The 24,089-nt window shown below is 54.5% G+C and overlaps 3 protein-coding genes and 1 long non-coding RNA gene across 17 annotated transcripts in view; 2 read left to right on the forward strand and 2 right to left on the reverse strand.

Moving 5' to 3' along the window:
• WDR62 (WD repeat domain 62) overlaps window positions 1-13,046 on the forward strand; it is a 48,449-nt gene extending 35,403 nt beyond the window's left edge. For 4 of the 12 annotated variants that reach the window (XM_015123728.3, XM_028839606.2, XM_077982324.1 and 1 more), the window contains 13 exons: window positions 1,188-1,321; window positions 4,328-4,380; window positions 7,330-7,548; window positions 8,683-8,810; window positions 9,149-9,252; window positions 9,599-9,709; window positions 9,949-10,086; window positions 10,684-10,798; window positions 10,893-11,019; window positions 11,101-11,152; window positions 11,288-11,926; window positions 12,460-12,617; window positions 12,710-13,046. In XM_015123728.3, the coding sequence (XP_014979214.2) occupies window positions 1,188-1,321; window positions 4,328-4,380; window positions 7,330-7,548; window positions 8,683-8,810; window positions 9,149-9,252; window positions 9,599-9,709; window positions 9,949-10,086; window positions 10,684-10,798; window positions 10,893-11,019; window positions 11,101-11,152; window positions 11,288-11,926; window positions 12,460-12,617; window positions 12,710-12,970 (2,239 nt within the window). In that variant the 3' untranslated portion in view covers window positions 12,971-13,046. Of the gene's footprint in view, window positions 1-1,187; window positions 1,322-4,327; window positions 4,381-7,329; window positions 7,549-8,682; window positions 8,811-9,148; window positions 9,253-9,598; window positions 9,710-9,948; window positions 10,184-10,683; window positions 10,799-10,892; window positions 11,020-11,100; window positions 11,153-11,287; window positions 11,927-12,459; window positions 12,618-12,709 lie in introns of all 12 variants that reach the window. The other 8 variants (XM_015123729.3, XM_077982326.1, XM_077982329.1 and 5 more) reach the window with 6 other exon arrangements.
• Window positions 12,021-17,043, reverse strand: LOC144337421 (uncharacterized). Its single transcript, XR_013410529.1, has 3 exons — window positions 16,903-17,043; window positions 15,008-15,270; window positions 12,021-13,671 (listed from the first exon to the last, which is right to left on the reverse strand). It is a non-coding gene; the product is annotated as an uncharacterized LOC144337421 (long non-coding RNA).
• Window positions 17,044-19,505: 2,462 nt separating this feature from the next.
• On the forward strand, window positions 19,506-22,326 carry OVOL3 (ovo like zinc finger 3). The gene is made up of 4 exons (XM_015123733.3): window positions 19,506-19,724; window positions 19,799-19,863; window positions 21,375-21,579; window positions 22,068-22,326. Exons 1-4 carry the CDS (start codon window positions 19,631-19,633, stop codon window positions 22,274-22,276), a joined length of 573 nt encoding a protein of 190 aa, XP_014979219.1. The 5' UTR covers window positions 19,506-19,630; the 3' UTR covers window positions 22,277-22,326.
• On the reverse strand, window positions 22,325-23,915 carry POLR2I (RNA polymerase II subunit I). Of its 3 annotated transcripts, none has more exon segments than NM_001266627.1 (6): window positions 22,325-22,432; window positions 22,632-22,683; window positions 22,792-22,866; window positions 22,954-23,027; window positions 23,262-23,316; window positions 23,401-23,915. In NM_001266627.1, coding segments are annotated over 6 exon segments (378 nt in total). In that variant the 5' UTR covers window positions 23,460-23,915; the 3' UTR covers window positions 22,325-22,369.
• Window positions 23,916-24,089: the final 174 nt, after the last annotated feature.

Here is a 24,089-nt window from a genome sequence, read left to right on the forward strand (position 1 = left end):
GTCCCTGCTGGGGCCCCATGGAGTGATGCTGGGGACACAGCAGTGGCCAAGACAGCCCTGCCCTTAGCACACTCACAGCTGGGTCGGGGAGACAGACTTTGAATATGCAGTTACAGTAATACATACAAAAAGGTTTTGTGGGGTTTTTTAATTTTCATAAATAATAGAGACAGAGTCTTGCTGTGTCGCCCAGGCTTGTCTTGAACTCCTGGGCCTAAGTGATCCTCCCACCTTGGCCTCACAAAGTGCTGGATCACAGATGTGAGCCACTGCATCCGGCCATGAGAAGGGTATTGAAGTGGAAAAGCAAAGTGTTTGGCGAGCCTGGGCACTGTGATGGGGGATGCCCCAAGTGGCTGTGGGAACAGAGCAGTCCCAGACCGGCCAGCCAAGGGGAAGGGTGGGTAGGGAGGGGGTCTGAGAGGAGGGCTGCAGTGGGACCACGGTGTCCTCTTGCTCCCACCTGAAAGCTGTAGCTTCACTTACTTCTTTGAATCTTCTAAATATACTTCTTTCAAGTGTTTATGTAGCAAAGCCAGTTTTATTTGCAGATAACTCATGTTCTAGTTTTTGATTTGAGGTTTTGGTTTGGGTGTTGCTCATTTTGAGTGGGAGGTTTTTTGGTTTTTCTTCTCTCCTGCTGCTGGGTGTGTCTGTTTTTGCCATTGGCTCCATGTGGCTCCCAGGGCACTGTGGAGACCAGGCCTTAACAGGGGCCACTGGTCCTGAGGTCCTGAGGTGGTATTAGAGGTATCATCTTGGTATCTTGGTTTTGAGGCTCCCACTCCACCCCTAAGCTATGAACCAGGGCCCTGGCTTCAGTGCCTGCCTCATGCCAAGGAGTTTTAGTTTCCTGTACTCAGGAGGAGCCACCATCATTGCTGCCACCTACAGGGAGCCCAGCACAGGACTGCAGTCCCACTGTCTGCTTGGCTTTCCGTCCCATTGCTGTAGCCCTGAAAGAGTTTGTGTTCGTTTGTAGTCTGGCCTTTGTTAATCTCATCTATTGTGGTGATGTGTTTCTAGTGGGGAGACGGTGTCAAGTGAGAGACTTGCCAGCACCATCTTGACCAGCAGCCAAGAATATGTTAACATGGAGCTTAGCACAGGGCCCGGCCCTAGGCAAGTCCCCACCACCAGCCCGTTTGCCTGTATTCTCTCCTTACCGTCCTCATTCCTGGTTTTAGGCAGGATACGTATGTGTCCACACCTAGTGAGATTCGTTCCCTGAGCCCTGGAGAGCAGACAGAGGATGATCTGGAGGAAGAGTGTGAGCCAGAAGAGATGCTGAAGACACCATCCAAAGACAGCTTGGATCCAGGTTGGAAAAGGGGCCCTATTTTAAACTATGTCAGTGTAGGGAATCATTGCTGGGTTTTGCCCATGACTTTGTTTACAGGGCCTGGCACATATTAAAACTCAGGAGTTGACCAAGCACGGTGGCTCGCACCTGTAATCCCAGCACTTTGGGAGGCCGAAGTGGGTGGATCACCTGAGGTCAGGAGTTCCAGACCAGCCTGACCAATATGGTGAAACCCTGTCTCAATTAAAAATACAAAAATTAGCCAGGCGTGGTGGCGTGTGCAACTGTAGTACAGCTACTAGGGAGGCTGAGACAGGAAAACTGCTTGAACCTGGGACGCAGAGGTTGCAGTGAGCCACTGTGCAGTGGCACTGTGCCACTGTACTCCAGCCTGGGTGACAGAGCAAGACTCTGTCTCAAAAATAATAATAACATAAATAAAATAAATAACATTCAGTAATAAGGCTTAGTGTGGTGGCTCACACCTGGAATTTTAGCACTTTGGGAAGCTGAAATGGGAGGGTCACTTGAGGCCAGGAGATCGAGACCAGCCTGGGTAACATAGCGAAAGCCCACCTATGCAAAAAAAATTTAAAAAAAGAAATTAGCTGGGCATAGTGGCACACATCTGTAGTCCCAACTACATGGGAGGCTGAGGCAGGAGGATCACTTGAGGCCAGGAGTTTGAGACCAGCCTGGCACATACCAAGACCCCGTTCCTACAAAAAGAAAAAAATTAGCTGGGCCTGGTGGTGCACACCTATATTGCCAGCTACCTGGAAGGCTGAGGCAGGAAGATTGCTTGAGCCCAGGAATTCCAGGTTATAGTGAGCTATGATCACACCACTGCACTCCAGCCTGAACAATAGAGTGAGACCCTGTCTGTAGAAAAAGAAAGAAACTCAATAATCATATCAGTCAAGACTCTTTAGTATAAAAGCAACCAGGCTTAAGTCAGGAAGAGAATTTTTGGTGCCTGAAAATTGGAGAGGATTAGCTTTCAGCATGGCTGGATCCAGATAGACAGATGATAAAAGGAAGCTTTTTTTTTTGTATCTTTTGGCTCTGCTTTTCTTCATGTTGGCTTTGCTGACGGACAGACTCTTCCTTTACTAGGGGAAAAGATACCCCCAGCAACTACAGGCTTATAAAACTCCATAGAGAATAGAACACCTCTTTCCTATAGTAGCTCAAGCAGAGTCTTAGGGTTGTGTGACTCATGTTCCCGATATGACTGGTGTACCCACTTCTGAGCCAATTGCTGTAGCTGTCCACATCTGAGCATGTGATCACTTCTGAGGGCAGACTGTAGTCAGCTTCATCCACTCACACCACCTGATCAGGCATCAAAAATGTATTTGAGGCTGGGTGCGGTGACTCACGCCTGTAATCCCAGCACCCTGGGAGGCCAAGGCAGGTGGATCACCTGAGGTCAGGAGTTCGAGACCAGCCTGGCCAATATGGTGAAACCCCGTCTCCGCTTAAAATACAAAAATTAGCTGGGCGTGATGGCGTGCGCCAGTAATCCCAGCTACTTGGGAAACTGAGATAGGAGAATTATTGAACCTGGGAAGTGGAGGTTGCAGTGAGCTGAGATTGTGCCACTGCACTCCAGCCTGAGTGACAAAGCAAGACTCCGTCTCAAAAAATAAATGAATAAGTAAAAATAAATTGAATTCTGTTGCGGATATTGTCCGAAATCTTTTTCCTCTGCACAGTCTCTCATCTACCTGAATATTGGTGAATACAAAGCAGAGGCCTCCGAAATTTTAAGTTATTCCCCTGCAGATGGCCATTTAGGTTTCTTGATTTCACATCACTCTTAATGAGGCTATGGAGATGGAGACCACTCCTAGGCCTCCTCGAAATGTGAGGATTTCTCCAGGACAGAGTCTGAGGAGTAGCACCGCTGGATCCGGGGGTTATTTTTACTTTTATAAAGTTGTTTTATTATTTTATTTCACTTTTTTTGTTGCCCAGGTTGGAGTGCAATAGCACGATCATGGCTCACTGTAGCCTTGACCTCCTGGGCTCAAGCAATTTTCCCTCCTCAGCCTGTGAGTCGCTGGGACCACAGGCTCAACCTACCACACCCAACTAAATATGTGTGTGTTGGGCATGGTGTGTGTAGAGAAAAGGTCTCACTGTGTTGCCCAGGCTGGTCTTGAACTCCTGGCCTCAAGTATCCTCCCACCTCAACCTCTCAAAGTGCTGGGATTACAGGCTTGAGTCAGTATGCCTGGCCTTTATTTTAAAAGAGAACCCCAGCCAGGTGCAATGGCACATGCCTGTAATCCTAGCACTTTGGGAGGCTGAGGTGGGCGGATCACAAGGTCGAGAGATCGAGACTATCCTGGCTAACATGGTGAAACCCCGTCTCTACTGAAAATACAAAAAATTAGCCAGGTGTGGTGGCGGATGCCTGTAGTCCCAGCTACTCGGGAGGCTGAGGCAGGAGAATGGCATGAACAGGAGGCGGAGCTTGCAGTGAGCCGAGAGCATGCCACTGTACTCCAGCCTGGGTGACAGAGCAAGACTCCGTCTCAAGAAAAAAAAAAAAAAATAGCCGGGCATGGTGGTGGGCGCCTGTAGTCCCAGCTACTTGGGAGGCTGCGGCAGGAGAATGGCATGAACCCAGGAGGCGGAGCTTCCAGTGAGCCGAGATCGCGCCACCACACTCCAGCCTGGGTGACAGAGCGAGACTCTGTCTCAGGAAAAAAAAAGAGAACCCCAGAGTTCTCCAAACCCGGTACTGCTCCACCCTGCGTTGCATTAGGCTCTCCGTTGTCCCCACACTTTTCCTGCCATCCTTTGGTAGTATTAAGCTTTGTCACCTCGGTCAGTCTTGTGAGTCAAATACCGTGTCCCATGGTTTAAGTTTGCATTTCCCTGACAGCTGGTGCTGTTGAGCCTTCTGACCTCTGGGGTGTGGTGTTGCCTCTTTGGGGACTGCCCGGTTATGTGTGTGGCCTGTTTGTTGGGATGTTTGTCCTCTTTTCATGGATTCTGTGTGTCTCTCTCCAGATCCTCGATGCCTGCTGACCAACGGCAAGCTGCCACTGTGGGCAAAGCGGCTGGTAAGTCTTCAGGGAGAGGGTTGCTCAGGGGCTGGCAGAGGAAACGCCTCCCCAGCTCTGCCTTCTGGAAGCCCTTTTTCCTTTCCATGTCCCTCTTTTCTCTGGAGAAGCCCTGTCATCCTTCCAGGCTCAGTGAGACAGCTCTTTGTTCATGATCAGTGCCCTGTGCCAGGCATTGTTCTGGATGTCAGGGACACAACAGTGAACAAGGGAAACAAAAGCCTCTCCCTTCATAGGCTCACTTGCCTGTGTGGGTGAGGAACAGTGTCCCCATTAAATAAGTAAGTGACGTAGTATGTTGGGTGCTGATAAGTGCTATGGAGGGAAAAGAATCAAGAAGGAGGCCGGGCGCGGTGGCTCAAGCCTGTAATCCCAGCACTTTGGGAGGCCGAGACGGGTGGATCACGAGGTCAGGAGATCGAGACCATCCTGGCTAACCTGGTGAAACCCCGTCTCTACTAAAACATACAAAAAACTAGCCAGGCAAGGTGGCGGGCGCCTGTAGTCCCAGCTACTCGGGAGGCTGAGGCAGGAGAATGGCGTAAACCCGGGAGGCAGAGCTTGCAGTGAGCTGAGATCCGGCCACTGCACTCCAGCCTGGGCAACAGAGCCAGACTCCGTCTCAAAAGAAAAAAAAAAAGAATCAAGAAGGAAAATACGTCAGCCAGGTGCACTGATGCGTCTCTGTGGTCCCAGCTACTCAGGAAACTGAGGTGGGAGGATCATTTGAGCCCAGGAGGTTGAAGCTGTAGGGAACCGAGATGGCACCACTGGACTCCAGCCTAGGCAACAGAGTGAGATCCTGTCTCAAAAAAGAGAATAAGAACAGGGGCCCAGCACGGTGGTTCACACCTGTGATCCCAGCACTTTGGGAGGCCAAGGCAGGTAGATCGCTTGAGCCCAGGAGTTCAAGACCAGCCTGAGCAACATAGTGAGACCCCATCTCTACAAAAAATTTAAAAATTAGCCAAGCGTGGTGGTGCATACCTGTAGTCCCGGCTACTCAGGAGGCTGAAGTGGGAAGATTGCTTGGGCCAGGGAAGTCGAGGCTGCAGGGAACTGAGATGGCACCACAGCACTCCAGCCTGGGCAACAGAGCCAAGACCTTGTCTCATAAAAAAAATAAAAATAGAGAAAATAAGGAGTGTTGGGGGGTGGCAGTTTTAAGTAAACAGGAAAGGCCTCATTGGGAAAATGATATTTGATCAGAGTTGAAACAAGTGAGGCAGGGAGATACTGGGACGAATGTTCTAGTCATAACAGCCTATACATGTAAAGGCCACGACGCCAGGAGCTCAAGACCAGCTTAGGCAACATAATGAGACCCCCATCTCTACAAAAAATTAAAAATAGCCAGGCATGGCTGGGCACGGTGGCTCACACCTGTAATCCTAGCACTTTGGGAGGCTGAGGCGGGCGGATCATGAGGTCAGGAGGTCAAGACCATCCTGGCTAATACGGTGAAACCCTGTCTCTACTAAAAATACAAAAAATTAGCCAGGCATGGCAGTGGGTGCCTGTAGTCCCAGCTACTTGGGAGGCTGAGGCAGGAGAATGGCATGAACCCAGGAGGCGGAGCTTGCAGTGAGCCAAGATCACGCCACTGCACTCCAGCCTGGGCAACAAAGCAAGACTCCGTCTCAAAAAAAAAAAATAGCCAGGCATGGTGGTGCACATCCATAGTCCCAGCTACTCAGGGGCCTGAGGCAGGAGGATTGCTTCAGCCCAGGAGTTGGAGGCTGCAGCGATTGTGCTACTGCACTCCAGCTTGGACAGCAGAGCAAGACCTTGTCTCTTAAAAAAAAAAAAAGAGGCCGGTGCTGTCGCTCATGCCTGTAATCCCGGCACTTTGGGAGGCCGAGGCGGGTGTAATCCGAGGTCAAGAGATTGAGACCATCCTGGCCGACATGGTAAAACCCGGTCTCTACTAAAAATACAAAAATTAGCTGGTCATGGTGGTGCATGCCTGTAGTCCCAACTTCTCAGGAGGCTGAGGCAGGAGAATCACTTGAACCCAGGAGGCGGAGGTTGCAGTGAACCAACGTCGCGCCACTGCACTCCAACCTGGCGACAGAGTGAGACTCTGTATCAAAAAAAAAAAAAAGAAAAGAAAGAAAAAGAAAAGAGAAAGACAATGTGGATTATAAGAGACAGAGTAAGAGAGGTGAATGAAGGATGATCCCAAGGTTGGGACCTGAACAACTGGAAAAAACAACTGAAACAGGGGAAGCTTTAGGAGGAGCAGGTTTGTGTGGAGGAAATGAGGAGCTGAGTTGTCAGCATGTTAACTTTGAAATACCTACCAGACATCCATACAGAGATGTAGAGCAATCGCATGTGCAATTCTGAAGTTTCAGAGAAAATTTCATGAATCCCAGCTGGGCATTCCCAGCACTTTGGGAGGCCGAAGCAGGATTGCTTGAGCCCAGGGGTTTGAGACCAGCCTGGGCAACATAGTGAGAGTCCACCTCTACCAAAAACCAACAAAATGGGCTGGGCACAGTGGCTCATGCCTGTAATCCCAGCACTTTGGGCCAAGGAGGGCGGATCACTTAAGGTCAGCAGTTTGAGATCAGCCTGGCCAAAATGGCAAAACCCCATCTCTACTAAAAATAGAAAAATTAGCCAGGCGTGGTGGTGGGCACCTGTAATCCCAGCTGCTCTGGAGGCTGAGACAGGAGAATTGCTTGAAACTGGGAGGCGGAGGTTGCAGTGAGCCAAGGTCACACCACTGCACTCCAGCCTAGGAGACGGAGCAAGACTTCATCTCAAAAACAACAAAAAAAAAAAAAAAAGAGAGAAAGGTTCATGCTGGAGATACGTACCTGGAAGTTGTTTCTGAATGGTATTGAAAGCCAGGAGCCCGGATTGGCTGTGTGAAATGTCTGTGGCGCTCCCTGCAGTGAGTGAGCACTCAGCCGGGTGCCTGACTGTCCCATATCCTTCAAGCTAGGGGACGATGATGTGGCAGATGGCTCGGCCTTCCATGCCAAGCGCAGCTACCAGCCCCACGGCCGTTGGGCAGAGCGGGCTGGCCAAGAGCCCCTCAAGACCATCCTGGATGCCCAGGACCTGGATTGCTACTTTACCCCCATGAAGCCCGAGAGTCTGGAGAACTCCATTCTGGATTCACTGGAGCCACAAAGCCTGGCCAGCCTGCTGAGTGAGGTACGCACTTCCACCCCAGCCTGGTCTGTAGCCCTGGCACTGTGACGGCCCCAGGGCCTGGCACCTCAGGCTGACTCCCACTCCATGGGGGCAGGGAGGATTACGTGAGGTGGTGAAGGGTAGGAGGGTGAGCCCCAGGACTGTTGCACAGCAAGACTTCCCAGGGCAGACAGGGAGTCGTTGGAAAGTGAGTCACTTGGGGGTTAAGAGCTTGGATGCTAGAGCAGGCTTGTACCTAAGTGGGGGACATTTGGGTAGATGGAGCCCTGACCCTACCCATTCCTGTTGTGTGACCTTGAGTAAGAGGCTTACCTCTCTGGGCTTCAGTCATCTAAAAAGTAGTCATAATCGGGCCGGGGCAGTGACTAACACCTCTAATCCCAGCATTTGGGGAGGCCAAGGCAGGAGGATTACTTAACGATCACTTGAGTTCAAGGCCAGCCTGGGCAACATAGCAAAATCCCACCTCTACAAAAATATTTTTTAAATTTTTTTGTTTTGTTTTCTTTTCTTTTAAAAAAAAAAACTTTTAAATGGTAATAACAATCTCTTCTGCCCCAGAGGGCTTTTACAGGAATCCATGCTTAAGCATAGGGCCTGGGCTCTTAGAGGTGCCTGTGCAACTTTAGCTCTTACTCTACTATTTTCCAAACAAAATTCCTTTTTATCCTATCCTATAATTTGTCATCTTTATTGGGGTATAATATACATCCAGTAACATGCACAGATTTTAGGTATACAGGTTGATGAACTATCTGTGTAATTCATATGTGTCCACTACCCTGGGTAAAATCTGGAGTGTGTTCTACCTCCTAGAAGGTTTCTGCCCCTCCCAATCAGGTCCCTGCACCAGGATAACCAGTATTCTGACCTCTAACCAAGGACTGGGTTTCCTATTATTGAACTTCATATAAATAGACACGTAGAGGGTTGGACCTCCTATTTTTGGTGCCACACCTCTTCCTCATCTATAAAGGGACTGATAACGCAGGGGCAGCCCAGGACAAGCTGGTTATGAGCAGAGTGCATGGCACAGGCCCTGGGTCACAGCCTCCAGCAGCCAGCCATGGTTCCTGGCGTAACAGTGGCCCCAGCCATGGCTGCTTCAGAGTGGCTGTGCTGTCTTCCCCATAGTCAGAGAGTCCCCAGGAAGCTGGCCGCGGGCACCCCTCCTTCCTCCCTCAACAGAGGGAATCATCTGAGGCCAGTGAGCTCATCCTCTACTCTCTGGAGGCAGAAGTGACAGTCACAGGGACAGACAGGTGGGTGTCCTTTCTACCAAGGGAGCTTTAGTTGGAGGAAGCCCCAGCTGATAGCTGCACCCTGGAAGAACTGTTCTTTGCCTTCCCAGTGGGCTTGTGGGAGTGGGGACAGTTGTGGCCTGGATGGGGCAGGAGCCCAGCCTTAGTTCCTTGGTTTCAGGTGGGGTACAGGAGGGCCTGACCTGGGGGAAGGAGGGGACATTTGGAGGAGGCGGGGAGGTTGAGGCAGTGCTCCTGCAGGAGCAGCGGGTACGGGTGCCTAGGGGCTCCAGGTGGGGCTGGCTATTGAGTCTCCAGCTGAAGTCCTTGTTCCCTCTCTGCCCCCACTGGCACTGCAGCCAGTATTGTGGGAAGGAGGCGGAGGCCAGGCCTGGAGACCAGCAGGGCGACTCCTACCTCAGGGTGTCCTCCAACAGCCCAAAGGACCAGAGCCCACCTGAGGGTGAGTGCAGGAAAGGCAGGGACCCTGTGACAGTCTGTGCGTTCAGCCAGGCCCCTTTCTGGGCACCGATGGTGACTTTGACCCAGTACTGAAGCTCAGAGTCTGTCGAGGAAGACACATGTGGTCCCTGCTGCTGCCTGAGGATTCTGGGCCCAGCTGCCTACAGTTGAGAGCCCAGCTCTGCCACCTCCTTGATGTGGAACTTCCCTCATTCATAAAATGGTGGGTGGGTGCTTTTATCATCCCTCCTCCAGATGGGGAAACTGAGCCCAGGGAAGCATAGCCCTGGCCCTGGCTTACCTGAATGGTCAGGCTGTGGGCTCCTGACCCCAGCTCTCTCCTTCAGACTCGGGGGAATCAGAGGCCGACTTGGAGTGCAGCTTCGCGGCCGTCCACTCCCCAGCTCCGCCTCCTGATCCCGCCCCTCAGTTTGCCACGTTGCTACCCCATTTTCCAGGTAAGCAGGGGCCAGACACACAGGGGACTCGCTGCTCAGGCCTGGCTTAAGGCTAGTCACAGTGTTTAAGCACAGGCCCTGCACTTGGAGCCCACTGAGCCTGGAAGATGGGGATCCCTGCTTCTCAGCCTGCAGGCAACAGGGCAGGGATGGGTGGGGCCTGCTTTCTCCATTTCAGGTGGCGTCTGCTGTGACTCATGGTGTTGGCTCCTCTTGTCCCTCCCCTCCTTCCCTGTCAGGATGCGCAGGTCCCACAGAAGATGAGCTGTCCCTGCCCGAGGGACCCAGCGTCCCCAGCAGCTCCCTACCCCAGACTCCGGAGCAGGAGAAGTTCCTCCGCCACCACTTTGAGACACTGACTGAGTCCCCCTGCAGAGGTAGGACCCTGCCTCACCCGCACCTGCCAAGGCCATCTGTGCAGCCTGGGCACAGCATTGGTGTCCCTGGAGTCGGCTCCCCAGCAGGGCCGCGAGGGTGAGTGGAGAACACCTGCTCCGTTTTTTTTTTTTTTTTTTGAGACGGAGTCTCACTCTGTTGCCCAGGCTGGAGTGCAGTGGCGCAATGTCAGCTCACTGCAACCTCCAACTCCCCGGTTCAAGCGATTCTCCTGCCTCAGCCTCCTGAGTAGCTGGGATTACTGGCGCACACCACCAAGCCTTGCTGATTTTTTGTATTTTTAGTAGAGACGAGGTTTCACCATGTTGGCCAGACTGGTCTCAAACTCCTGGCCTCAGGTGACCCACCCGCCTTGGCCTCCCAAAGTGCTGGGATTATAGTTGTGAGCCACCGTGCCCGGCCTGCTGCTTCACTCTTGACCTGAGCCTCACGATGCCTCCTCGCCCACTGCCCCTGCTTGTACCCTGTGTCTGCACATAAGGGTTTCTGGGGATTGCCCCACTGGGCTGTTGGCTGGCCTGGGGCTGGGGCTGCTTGGCGGGAAGGGTTATGAGGGTCACCTCGGGATGTTCCCCTAGAGCTCTTCCCCGCAGCTCTGGGAGACGTGGAGGCCTCTGAAGCTGAGGAGTACTTCTTCAACCCACGCCTGAGCATCTCCACGCAGTTCCTCTCAAGCCTCCAGAAGGCATCCAGGTAGAAGCTGGCCAAGCACAGCCCACCCTCTGGCTCCTTGACTGCCCCGGAGCAGGCTGAATGAGAATCATTCCCCCTCCTCTCCTTCCTACAGGTTCACCCACACCCTCCCTCCCCGGGCAACCCAGCACCTTGTGAAGTCTCCAGAGGTCAAGCCCATGGACCAAGTTGGAAGCCAGCCCAGAGCAGATACTGGCTATGCCTCCCCAGACGGGACCCACGTGAGTATTAGAGCCACCTCCCTCAGGGCACGGGGCTGGGAACCCCGAGGTCTTGTCCTCACCTCAGAGCTGTGCCTGCAGGTCCTCGCTGTGGGGAAGGCTGAAGAGACGCTGGAGGCCTGGCGCCCACCACGTGAGTGCCCCCGTCCCAGACGGACAACCCTGGGTTTCTCGGCAAGCGGCTGGATGTCCAGCCGAGCTGTGGGGCCGGGGGGCCCTAGCTGTCAGCTCTGTGTGGGGGAGTCAGTGCCATCTGCTTTCGTTACAGCCCCCTGCCTTACAAGCCTGGCGTCCTGTGTCCCTGCCTCCTCCGTGCTGCCCACGGACAGGAAGCTCCCAACGCCCACATCTGCGTCCACCCCAGGCCTGGCTCAGGGTGTCCACACCCCCTCCACCTGTTCCTACATGGAGGCCACTGCCAGCTCCCATGCCAGGATATCACGCAGCATCTCCGTCGGTGACAGCGAGGGCCCTATCGTGGCCACGCTGGCCCAGCCCCTCCGTAGGCCATCGTCTGTTGGGGAACTGGCCTCTCTGGGCCAGGAGCTTCAGGCCATCACCGCTGCAGCAACACCCAATTTGGGCAGTGAGGGCCAAGAGCCTGCCCTGCATTCCTGGGGCAACCACGAGGCCCGGGCCAACCTGAGACTGACCCTGTCAAGTGTCTGTAACGGGCTCCTGCTGCCCCCCGTGGATGCCCAGCCTGGCGTCACCATCCCAGCAGTGAGCTTCCCAGCCCCTAGCCCCGTGGATGAGAGCACCCTGAGGCTCCATGGCTCTGCCTTTCGCCCAAGTCTCCCAGCTCCTGAGTCCCCTGGCCTTCCTGCCCACCCTAGTAGCCCCCAGCTTCCAGAGGCCGGGCCTGGCATCCCTGGCGGCACTGCCTCCCTCCTGGAGCCCACTTCTGGTGAGTACAGCCCTGGAGCAAGGACTGTCCCCTAAGTTCATCCTGTGTGCTAGTTGGCTCAGCTTCAAAAATGGACACTTGACCTGCCCACAGGAACTGTGCCATTCATTTATTCGTTCACTAACTTAAATATTTAATAAGCATTACATGTTGGGCTTTGTGCTAGACCCTGGGACATGGGACATGGTGGTAGACAAAACAGAGGATTGACATCTTCATTGGGGGCAATGCCCAGACTAAACCTTTACGGAACCCGTCATATGTATCACGAAGTGACATATGCTCAGGAGGGACAGAGGAGGGCGAGGGAGTGCAGGGTGGGGACGGGTTGGATTACAAACCAGAGGATGAGAAAAGGCTTCAGGGAGGAGGATGCATTGGAGCAGAGACCTGTGGGAGGGAAGGGGAGGGAGCCTTGGGGACCCAGAGAAGAGTTCCAGACAGAAGGACAGCATGGAGTCCACCCAGCCACCCTGGCAGCTCACACCAATGGAATGCAGCTCGTCTTGCTTATTGCCTCCTCTCTACCTCAGGTGCACTCGGTCTATTCCAGGGCAGCCCTGCCCGCTGGAGTGAGCCCTGGGTGCCGGCTGAAGCCCTGCCCCCATCCCCCCTTGAGCTGAACAGGGTGGGGAACATCTTGCACAGGCTGCAGACCACCTTCCAAGAAGCCCTCGACCTTTACCGTGTGGTGAGCCAAACCCCAGAGTCGGGAAAGGGTTGAGGGGTCTCTTGGGACCGCCTGGCCTTGTTGGCCCCTGACAAGGCTGGCATCCCTTGCAGTTGATCTCCAGTGGCCAGGTGGACACCAGGCAGCAGCAGGCACGGACTGAGCTGGTCTCCACTTTCCTGTGGATCCACAGTCAGCTGGAGGCCGAATGCTTGGTGGGGACCAGTGTGGCCCCAGCCCAGACCCTGCCCAGCCCAGGACCCCCCTCCCCACCGACGCTGTGCCCTCTGGCCAGCCCAGACCTGCAGGCCCTGCTGGAACACTACTCGGAGCTGCTGGTGCAGGCTGTGCGGAGGAAGGCACGGGGACACTGAGGGTGCAGCCCCTCCACCGCAGCCCTGCTGCTTCTAAGGACTTAGGTATTTTAAGCGAATAAACTGACAACTTGGAGGAATGGTTCCTGGTGTCTGTTTGGGCCTATCCACAAAGCCCTCTTCAGGTGGAAGCAGGGAGAGAGGGTAGAGGGTGATGCCCAGAGGACTTGTGTCTGTCAGTGGAGAGCATGGGACCAGCATTCCCAAGAAGTTCAGGAACTGCAGCCATGATCAGGGCCAGTCCTCCCACACTGCCCACAGAGCTGCCACAGATCAATGTGGGGTGCTCACCCAGTGGGGCCCAGTTGTGCCCCAGGGAGGAGCCAGCCCCTCCCTCTTACCTGCCCCCTGCCAGTGCCTGAGAACTCACTGGGGCTGCTGTGATCACCATGTGCCTACCTTGCCCAGCAGCCCATGCTTTGCCACATCACAACTCGGGGCCTCTGGGCCAAGGCCACAGTAGATCCCACAAGGTCCAGGGTGGTGGTGTCCCCATCTGCAACAGGGGAAACTGAAGACCCATGAACAGGCTTGCCCAAGCTGGGTATGGTGGCCTGCACTTACAATCCTGGCTACTCAGGAGGCTGAGGTGGGAGGATCGCTTGAGGCCAGGAGTTTGAGACCAGCCTGGGAAACTTGGTGAAACCCCATTTCTTTATTTATTTTTGTTTTTGAGATGGAATCTTGCTCTGTCACCCAGGCTAGAGTGCAGTGGTGTGATCTCGGCTCACTGCAAACTCTGCCTCCCAGGTTCAAGCGATTCTCCTGCCTCAGCCTCCCAAGTAGCTGGGATTACAGGCGCCCACCACCATACCCAGCTGATTTTTGTATTTTTAGTAGAGATGGGGTTTTGCCATGTTGGCCAGACTGGTCTCGAACTCCTGACCTTGGGTGATATACCCACCTCGGCCTCCCAAAGTGCTGGGATTACAGGCGTGAGCCACCGCACCTGGCCAAAACTCCGTCTCTTTAAACAAAACAAAGTAAAACAAGAAACCCAGGCAGGCTTGCTCACTGTATGATCCTGGCAGCAGGCCCAGGCCACCAGCAGCTGGGACCGATAACTGCTTCCCCTTCAAGAGTTCTACATTCCATGAGCTCCCGGCACTGGTACCAGCTACCCCAGGCAGCAGGCATCTGGCCACATGGAGTGTCTGCTAAAAAAGCCACTCTTGGCTGTGTGCGGTGGCTCACGCCTGTAATCCCAGCACTTTGGGAAGCCAAGGTGGGTGGATCACCTGAGGTCATGAGTTCTAGACCAGCCTGGCCAACATGGTGAAACCCCATCTCTACTAAAAATACAAAAATTAGTCAGGTGTGGTGGCGGGCGCCTGTAATCCTGGCTACTTGGGTGACTGAATCAAGGAGAATCGCTTAAACCTGGGAGGCGGGGATTGCAGTGAGCCAGAATTGCACCATTGTACTCCAGCCTGGGTGACGAGCAAAACTACATCTCAAAAAAAAAAAAAAAAAAGCCACTCTTGTGTAAACACAGACATTCCCAATGTCCCAAGTCACTATAGGAAGGAAGCCAGCAGGGGCTTGCCTAAACCCCACTACCCCACCATGCTCTGAGCACTTCCCTGCTCGGCCAGGCTCACACAGCTGAGACTCACCTAAATTTGCCTGGTGGCAGAGCTGGACCCTTCAACACTAGGACATGGTTCTCTGTTTCCATGACATGACACACATCAGGACCAATCTTGCAGTTCAAAACATTCTGCCGGGCGCAGTGGCTTACGCCTGTAATCCAAACACTTTGGGAGGCCAACATTGGCGGATGACCTGAGGTCAGGAGTTCGAGATCAGTCTGGCCAATGTGGCGAAACCCCATCTCCCCATCTCTACTAAAAATACAAAAATTAGCTGGGGTGTGGTGGTGCACACGTGTAGTCCCAGCTACTCAGGAGGTTGAGGCAGGAGAATCGCTCGAACCCAGGAGGCAGAGGTTGCAGTGAGCTGAGATCACGCCATCATTATACTCCAGCCTGGGTGACAGAGCAAGTCTCAAAAAAAAAAAATCCTGCCAGTTCGCACCCAGGTGCCGGGCACTGTAATGGAAGGAACATCAGGCATTGCACCTGCCCTCATGGCCACTTACCTTCTATACAGGGAAACAGATGCAGGAATTAGAGCTCTGCGTAATTCTAGGTAGGCTGGGGAGATCCATTGCTGGTGAAGGGTCAGGGAAGGCCTTTCCGAGGTGACATTTGGGCTGAAGCTTGATAGAGGACATATCAGGAACATGTCCAGGCTGACAGCACAGCCAGTGCACGGGCCCAGGGACAGCCACACGTGATCTGTGTGGAAGGAAGAGGGGCAAAGCCAGGACAGCTCAAATGGAGTGAGCAATGGGAGGGCAGGAGATGAGGTGTGAGGAGGAGCAGGGCCCTACCAGGCAGGGCCTTGTTGCTTCATGACATTTAAGTCCAAGAAACATCCAGAACAGTGTTTTGTTTTTTGGGGTTTGTTTCTAAATCTCTGCTCCTAATGTTTGGGGGGATGTCCAGTGTTGCTTATTTCTCATGACTCCTTGCCTCAGGGAGTCCAGGTGGTCCAGAACTTGGACCACCTGCCTAGGCCCAGGCCCACCTGCCTAGTTCGGCCACCATTGCCCAAAACCTTGCCCAACATCCCTGGGCAAAGCTTGGTGTCCAGCCCCCTATGCCCCGGACACCCAGGAGACCACCTCGGGCCTCTGTCGCTCATGGAATCACCCTTCCTTCCAACCTGTATCATAGTAAAGCCTCCGCTCCAAGGAGTAAACGCCTGGCTTTCAGGGCCCAAGATGGAGGGATGTTGGTTACCCTTGATGTCATCATACACCTGGCCTCTTCCTCTCCTGCTCTATCATCCTCTGTGAGCAAGCTTCAGTCTCCAGCTTATGGCCTCATGGTTGCAACACGGCTGCTGTGGCACCCAGCAGCACACCCTCAGGTGGTGTCTCCATTTTGCAATTGTTGGCTTTCCTGCAGCCCTGACTGGGGGGCCTGGCACAGGCCTGGAAGCGCAGGACCTAGTAGCTGTCCCGATAGTACTGCTATGGGGAGGCTGAGGTTAGAGGTGGAGTGCAGGGGGCTCACAGAGGGTGACAGCAGGAGAGGAAGAGGCCAGGTGCACAATGACATCAAGAGTAACCAACGTCCCTCCAGCTTGGGCTCCAGACGTTTACTCCTTGGAGCGGAAGGCTCTACTATGATACAGATTGGAAGGAAGGGTAATTCCATGAGGGTCAGAGGCCCAAGTTATTGGTCCCAGCTGCTGGGTGGCCTGGTCCAACCAGGAGCAAAGGCACAGAGCAGGGCCCCCTCTAGGGCAGCAGAAAAGAAATGCAGATCTCTCCCAGGGGTCTCCTGGGAGTCTTCATCTGGGGTCAGATGAGTCCCAGGCAACAGGAATGGAGATTGCTTTGATGTGCTTGGACCATCTCTCCTGTCCTGGGCATGTTGCGGCTCAAACAAAGAGGTTCTCTCAGCAAGAAAGGCAAGTGGGCTGGTAATCAGAGAGGATCCAGCATGTCTGCCACTTCCCTCTTCCAAATGCCAGCCTCTGTCCTGGAAGGACCATACTTTCTCCTCGGACAAACCACCTGGTTAAGAAGCCATTGCCGGTGGTGGAGTGTGTGTGCATGCGGTTTGGGAGTTGACAGGGTCCCAGCAGGAAGATGACAGCATGCTTAGATGGGATATTCCAAAGAGTTTAACCAAGGGATCGTTTGCAAAGGAGCAGCAGGGACTGGGAAACCACCGGGACTGGTGCAGAACCCCAGGACTGGCACCACGGGAACTGTTACCACCCCCAGGCCACAAGGTACAAACAGAAGGAACAAGAACCCAAAAGGGCAAATCCCAGGGAGAGGGTAGTGCTGAGGGAGCTGTGGTCCTGACTCCCACACAGGAGGGAGTGAGAATCAACACCCTGACTTTACTCACCCCCTGCAGGGCACCCCATTGTCCAAATCCTACTGGAAGCCAGACTGCATAGAAGCCCAGGTGACCCCGCCTCCCAGTCCACCTCCTAGGCCATGGAGCAGGGCAGAACAGGACTGAGAGGGTTCCTGGAGAACTGGGTCCCTGGAAGGAAAACAGTTCATCTTTCACTGCAACTCTCCCCCTGCTTGTACCCGCACATCTACCCTTGGCCTCCCCATAGCAATACCATCAGGACAGCTCCTGGGTCCTGAGCTCTCAGGCCTGTGCCAGGCATCCCAGTCAGGGCTGCAGGAAAGCCAACAATTGCAAAATGGAGACACCACCTGAAACCCCATTTTTCAGATGACCCAACTGAGGCCTGGATGCTTGCCCATAGGAGGGGTTCCTCAGCGGGATGCGGTGGCTCACTCCTGTAATCCCAACACTTTGGGAGGCCAAGGCAGGCAGACAGTTTGAGCTCAGGATTTTGAGACCAGCACTAGGCAACACAGCAAGACTCTGCCTCTACAAAAAATTTTAAAATTAGCTAGGTGTGGTGATGCATGCCTGTAGTCCCAGCTACTTGGGAGGTTGATGTGGCAGGATCACTTGAGCCCAGGAGCTCGAGGCTGCAGTGAGCTGTGTTCACTCCACTACTGCACTCCAGCCTGGGTGACAAAGCAAGGCCCTGTCTCAAAAAAAAAAAAAAAAAAAAAAAAAAAAAAGCCTTCCTAACCAAGCACTGCTTATATGTCTGCCACATGGCAGGCCCCATGCTAAGCATTGTCTCCATGTGAGCTACCTGGATCTTCAATACAAACCGGGAAGAGGGGACTCCTTAGTCTCATTTTCCAGATGAAGAAACCAAGGCTCAATAAGAAGTCACTTGCTCTGGGTCCTCCAGAGAGCAAGTGGCAATGAGTGGCCAGCAGACCCTCAGCACTGCCACCCTGGCTTCCCCAAATGAATTGGCACAACCGACTCTTGGGCAATGGGAAGAAATGAAGAAACACTCTCACCAGCAAGCCTTGTACAGATGTCCCCTCTGACTAGCACACCCTCCCCTTTCATCTGAAACCTTTCAGGGCTTATCCAGGAAGCCATCCCTGCTCCGGTAGGCTGGATCAGGAGCCTGTCCGGGTCCCTCGGTACCCCTCTTTACCCCGTCATGGCTGGGTCCCTGCCTCACTTGCCTCTCACTGTCTTGGTCATTCTGGGCTGACACTGGCGTGCCTCCTTCATGGACTTACGTGATCATTTTCAATAAGCTAGGTCTGGAGCTTAGAAAATTGTTGAGTTGGCCAGGTGTGGCGGCTCATGCCTGCAATCCCAGCACTTTGGGAGGCTGAGGCAGGTGGATCACTCGAGGTCAGGAGTTTGAGACGAGCCTGGCCAACATGGTTAAAACCTGTCTCTACTAAAAATACAAAAATTAGCTGGGTGGGTGGTGCGCACCTGTAGTCCCAACTACTTGGGAGGCTGAGGCAGCAGAAATCACTTGAACCCAGGAGGCAGAGGCTGCAGTGAGTGGAGATCGCACCACTGCACTCCAGCCTGGGCAACAGAGCGAGACTCCGCCTCGAAAACAAAAATTAAAATTTAAAAGACAGAGCTTGGATTGCTTCTTGGCCTTTTGGCTAAGAATCAAATGTAGAACAGAGCTTGGCCAGTGTGCCGGGGTAGGGTCCTGGGAGCCCCTGGCTGTGTCAAGAGACCCCCTTTGGGCCAGGTGCAGTGACTCATGCCTGTAATCCCAGCACTTTGGGAGGCTGAGGCAGGAGGACCACTTGAGGTCAGGAGTTCAGGACCAGCCTGGCCAACATGGTGAAACTCTGTCTCTACCAAAAATATAAAAATTAGCCGGGCGTGGGGGTGCATGCCTGTAGTCCCAGTTACTCGGGAGGCTGAGGCAGGAGAATCGTTTGAACCCGGGAGGTGGAGGTTCCAGTGAGCCAAGATGGTGCCACACTGCACTCCAGCGTGGGTGACAAGAGTGAAACTCCATCTCAAAAAAAAAAAAAAAAAAAGAGAGAGAGAGACCCCCTTTTACTTTCCAGACTGTGGGAGGGAGGGAGAGTGTTGTCCCAGGCAGTCACTAGGGTCTAGATTATTAACAAATTAGTATTTTAGTGCCTGCTACACCTGAACAGTGCTTCTGGCTGAATGTTAGCCCTGGGAATCTGAAGATCAGAGAGGTGGGGCATCCTGCCTGAGGATGCACAGCCTGGATCCTCATTTTGCCCTGATTTATCCAGATCTGCTGTCCTCCCTGCACCCTACAGAGCAGGGCAATCACAGCAGAGGGGCCCTTCAGTGTCCTCAGACAGCTGCTGTGATTTGAATAACCAGGCAGGCTGCTGGATGTCCCCTGGTGACTGATTTGCCTGGCAAACAGACCCTCAACCCCTGGGAGACACTCAACCCCCCTGGAGCCTTGTTCCCTCTTCCTATGCCCAAAAGCTCCCCAGGCCCATCTCCCCTTGCCTGGCCCTGCTTGGTGGTCCTAGTGCTTGTCCACCCCAGAAGCTGGACGGTTACCTCCAAAACCTGGGAGAAGATGGGCAGGTCCCTGGGCAAGAGTAACCCGAGCCAGCTTAGTCCACTCCCAGGGACAGTCAGGAAATTTGCATGAAGAGAATGAGGTTCCTCAGCGGCTTCCCCTCCTTTCCCACCAGGGATAGTCATCCTGGGGCTGAGGTCTGACAGCAGGTGGAGGCAGCCCCTGTGTGTGGAGAGCCTTCCAGAGGGCATGCCCCGCGCCTTCCTGGTCAGGAGTCGGCGTCCACAGCCTCCCAACTGGAGCCACCTGCCTGACCAGCTCCGGGGAGATGCCTATATCCCAGGTGGGCCCCTCACGATGCTTGGAGGTAAGGGGCAGGAGAGATGCAAAGCGTCACCATCTGGCTTCTCTCCTCAGACTGCAGCAGCCTGAGGAGGCCACCGGCACAACAGTCGTCCAGTGTCAGGGATCCATGGACAGCGGTGAGTGTGTAGCTGGCCAGCAAAATCAGCTGTTTCCCTCCTGCCTGCTCTCAGCCTTAATGAAGCTGACAGTCCCTTGCTCCCCAGGCCCATCTGCACATGCCCTCCAGCCTCCGGACCTGTCTGCCCCTACTTCTCTCTGTTGGGAATGCCTCTCCTTTCCTAGTAGTGAGCTCCCTACCGTTAGGTCCCACCCCAGGCACCAGGGCCGGCAGCCACAGGGATCTCTCTGTCCAGCGGGGCAGAACAAGATTCAACCCCACATGTGGATGAACTGCTTTATGTCAGGACATGGGACAACAGGAGTGCGATGGGAGATAAGGGCTATTTCAGCTGTGCATGCATTGGAGGAAGGAAAGCGCCAGCTGGAATGTAGTATGTTCATGAAAGCCAGGCACTGTTCTAGGGATGGGCCGTTATATTCAGTGGGAATAAGACAAAAATCCACAATTTTAAGGAGCTTATATTCTGGTTGGGGGCTGCAGGTATAGACAATAAAATTAGCCAGCCTGTAATTCCAGCACTTTGGGAGGCCGAAGCGGGTGGATCACTTGAGGTCATGAGTTCGAGACCAGCCTGGCCAACAGGTTGAAACCTCATCTTTACTAAAATTACAAAAATTAGCCAGACATGGTGGCACATCCCTGTAATCCCAGCTACTTGGGAGACCGAGGCAGGAGAATCGCTTGAACCTGGGAGGCAGCGGTTGTAGTGAACTGAGATTACACCACTGCACTCCAGCCTGGGTGACAGAGCGAGATTCTGTCTAAAGAAAAAAAAAAAAAAGCCAGGCATGGTGGCACGCGCCTGTAATCCCAGCTTCTCAGAAGGCTGAGGCAGGAGAATCAATTGAATCTAGGAGGCAGAGGTTGCAGTGAGCCGAGATTGCACCACTGCACTCCAGCCTGGGAAACAGACCAAGACTCCATCTCAAAAACAAACAAAAAAAACCCCAGTAAAATTAGAAAAGTAGACCGGGCATAGTGGCTCACACCTGTAATCCCAGCACTTTGCAAGGCCAAGGCAGGTGGATTGCTTGAGGTCAAGAATTCGAGACCAGCCTGGTCAACATGGTGAAACCCCAACTCCACAAAAAATACAAAAATTAACTGGGCATGGTGGTGCATGCCTATAATCGTGTAATCGTGTACTCATGGGGAGGCTGAAGCACCAGAATCGCTTGAACCCGGAAGGCAGAGGTTGCAGTGAGCTGAGATCGTACCACTGCACTCCAGCCTGGGAGACACAGCAAGACTCTGTCTTTAAAAAAAAAAAAAAAAAAAAAAGTGTATGTCACATCAGAAGATGGGATTGGTATAGAGAAAGTAAGGGCCATGGGATAGTGAGGGAAGGCCCTGGAGAGTGACAGGTACACACACTAATCACTGTCTCCCACCTGCCTTCCTAATCTTCCGTGGTGGCTCCGGGCACTCTGTAAATACCCATTTGCAGAGTAACAAAGGGTGGGTGGGGTCCAGCCAGAGGGGCTAATAACTCTTGCATCCCTCCAGCAGCCCACACAGGACAACCTGACCTCTGCTCCCAGGGGCCCAGGGACGCTGGGCTGCCCGCTCTGCCCTAAGGCCTTCCCTCTGCAGCGCATGCTGACAAGGCACCTCAAGTGCCACAGCCCTGTGCGCCGCCACCTGTGCCGCTGTTGTGGCAAGGGCTTTCATGACGCCTTCGATCTCAAGCGCCACATGAGGACTCACACTGGTGAGCAGTGGCAGGGACAGGGAAAAGTTGCTGGGCCCCAGGTGGGGATGGAAGGAAATGGAGAGAGGTGCTGGGCTGTGCAGAGTCCGGGGTTTGTGTATGTGGGGTATGGGGAATCGAGACATGATGTCTCTCGGACCCCAGTGGGTGGGTGTAAGGTGGCAGGAAAATAGGGGCCTGTCAAGGGATGCAGAGTGCAGACGGATGCCGGTTATACGATTCAGGCTCCAGATCGAAGGGCAAGGGAAGGCCTCCCTCTCCATCCCCCAGGGGACAGAGCATCCTGGTGAGGGAGGGTGGGGACAAAGGTGTCTGGCCCATGTCTGCACGGGGTGAGGGTAGCAGATGGTGCGTCATGGGTGGAAGAGTCTGAAGAGCTCGGAATAGGGAACGCAAATGCTCAAGGCTGGAAAGCAGGGTAGGGGCGCTTTAGTCCAGAGCCCATTGCCCTCTCTGTCCAGCCCTCCCCTCTGCGCCCATCTGTGCAGGGATCCGGCCCTTCCGCTGTAGTGCTTGCGGGAAAGCGTTTACGCAGCGCTGCTCCCTGGAAGCTCACCTTGCTAAGGTGCACGGGCAGCCGGCCAGCTACGCTTACCGCGAGCGTCGCGAGAAGCTGCACGTGTGCGAGGACTGCGGCTTCACCAGCTCCCGGCCGGACACCTACGCACAGCACCGCGCCCTGCACCGCGCAGCCTGATACGGTGTGCCAGCGTCCTCCCCAAGAGGCAAATAAACACAGGAAACTCACGCATGGAATCTGGTGTTTATTACACTCGGGGGAGAGGGGAGGTCACTCGGTCCAGCGGTGGCCACAGTGTGGGGCTGTGCACACGTAGTACAGGCGCATAGCATCCTGGCAGAAATGATGCATGGTTAGGAAGGGTTTGGACCCAGGAGCGCCTCACCCCAAAAGAACAGGCAAGAGAACTTCACCAATACGTAAGGGTCCGGCCCAGAGTTCCAAGAAGCGCTGGGTCACCCATATTGATATCCCCGCCCCGGGGAAGGACCAAATAAGCCCCAGATACTTAAGAAGCCCTCGTGCCACTTACCTCGGCCCGGGCACTGTGCGACTGGAAGAACACAGCCTCCTTATGGCCACACCTGAGGGGGTGGGAGCTCGGTCACTGGAAGCTTGGCAACCTTCCCTCCTCCCTTCGCCCAGTGAGAACGAGCCTCACTTTATCTCCCCAGTACCAGCTGAGCGCTCACTTTTGGCACGGGTGGTCCTCGGTCCGCGGCAACGTGGGGTCCTGGGACACGTCGGCGATAATCTGGGTCAGTTCGCTGCAGGCACGTGGGGGTGCAAAATGACTCTCCGACCCAGCCTCCAGAGCCAACACCCCCGCCCCCAGCTCAGGGCCCGCCACTCACTCCACTTCGTGCGTGATCTTGTTGACATAGATGCAGCTGTTGTCGGCCTCCTGCTGGTAATCACAGTTCCGGCACTGCCAGAGGGCGAGTGTGGGGGTAAGGGAGTCATGGCGGGATTCCAGATAAGACTGGGAGGAGAGGGCAGGGTGATCCCGGAGGGTATGACGACAGGACTGTCTTTGGTGATGGGCAGGAGAGTCAGGATCACTTGGGGTGCAGCGGGGGGCGAACAGGGAATCCGGTCACAGAGGCAGGGGGCAGGGCGGGGCCACTTGTGTGGACCGGACGGGGAAGACCCGAGCGCTCACCGCGTATAGCAGAATGCGGTTCTCCTTGTCTTCCTTGGGGTACAGCATGTTGTTACTACGGGGAGGGGGACGTGCCAGGGGTTAGTCCTGGAGCCATTCCTCGCCCCCTTTCTAACATCACCCGCTCCCTCCGCCTCACCATTCCTGGCAGAAGCGAATACCCACGAAGCCCGGTTCGTAGGTCCCGTCGGGCTCCATGGCGACGCGCAGCCCGCCCAACCTTCTGCGCTTGCTCCGCCGCGCTACAGGTCGCGGGAGGGGCCAGGCCTAGGTGCTTCGCCAAAAGTGGGCGGAGCTGCGCACACGTGCTGGCTACCCGCGGCCTTGGGCGCGGCTCTCTCCGCGCAGAGGTTTCATGGCTTGCGTCAATCTTTTGATATCCTAGAGTAATTGCTTCCAATTTTTGGGCATCGCCGCCTTAGTTTACAGAATAGTATGGATCTGAGTGCCAGAGCCAGGAAAACGATGCGCACTGTAAGCCGCAAAACGCTGAGCACCCAGGAAAGAAGCCATGGCGCTTGACTTGGTTGAAGGCCAGCGCGCATGCGCGAGTTGCCCTTCGCGCACTGAGAGAGCTCTTGCCAGTCCTCCCTCCCGGCTTCAGTCTTCGCCGCTTGCTGTGGTCCTTTCCCGGTCGCTATTGGAAGAACCGTGAACTATGGAAGGCCTCTCTGGATTGGCTGGGCTAGCCTAGGAATAAGGAGAACCCTCTTTCTGGCGGTGGGGAAGGGACGGGGGCGATTGGCGGACGCTCCTGGCAGGAGAGCGCGGATTGGTCAGGCCCGGAACAGGAGGCGGGGCTGATATCCCAGCAGCGGCGGCGGTGGC

Source organism: Macaca mulatta, chromosome 19 (assembly GCF_049350105.2).
Source record: "Macaca mulatta isolate MMU2019108-1 chromosome 19, T2T-MMU8v2.0, whole genome shotgun sequence".
Classification (NCBI taxonomy): Eukaryota; Metazoa; Chordata; class Mammalia; order Primates; family Cercopithecidae; genus Macaca; species Macaca mulatta.

Coding starts and splice junctions, on each gene's coding strand:
- OVOL3 (XM_015123733.3), top strand. CDS start 19,631: ATGCCCCGCGCCTTCCTGGTCAGGAGTCGGCGTCCACAGCCTCCCAAC. Junction 19,864..21,374: donor TCAGGGATCCATGGACAGCG/GTGAGTGTGTAG, acceptor GCATCCCTCCAG/CAGCCCACACAGGACAACCT. Junction 21,580..22,067: donor CCACATGAGGACTCACACTG/GTGAGCAGTGGC, acceptor CCATCTGTGCAG/GGATCCGGCCCTTCCGCTGT.
- POLR2I (XM_015123572.3), bottom strand. CDS start 23,459: ATGGAGCCCGACGGGACCTACGAACCGGGCTTCGTGGGTATTCGCTTC. Junction 23,082..23,261: donor ACCGCATTCTGCTATACGCG/GTGAGCGCTCGG, acceptor CTCTCCTCCCAG/TCTTATCTGGAATCCCGCCA. Junction 22,684..22,791: donor GAGGACCACCCGTGCCAAAA/GTGAGCGCTCAG, acceptor CCACCCCCTCAG/GTGTGGCCATAAGGAGGCTG.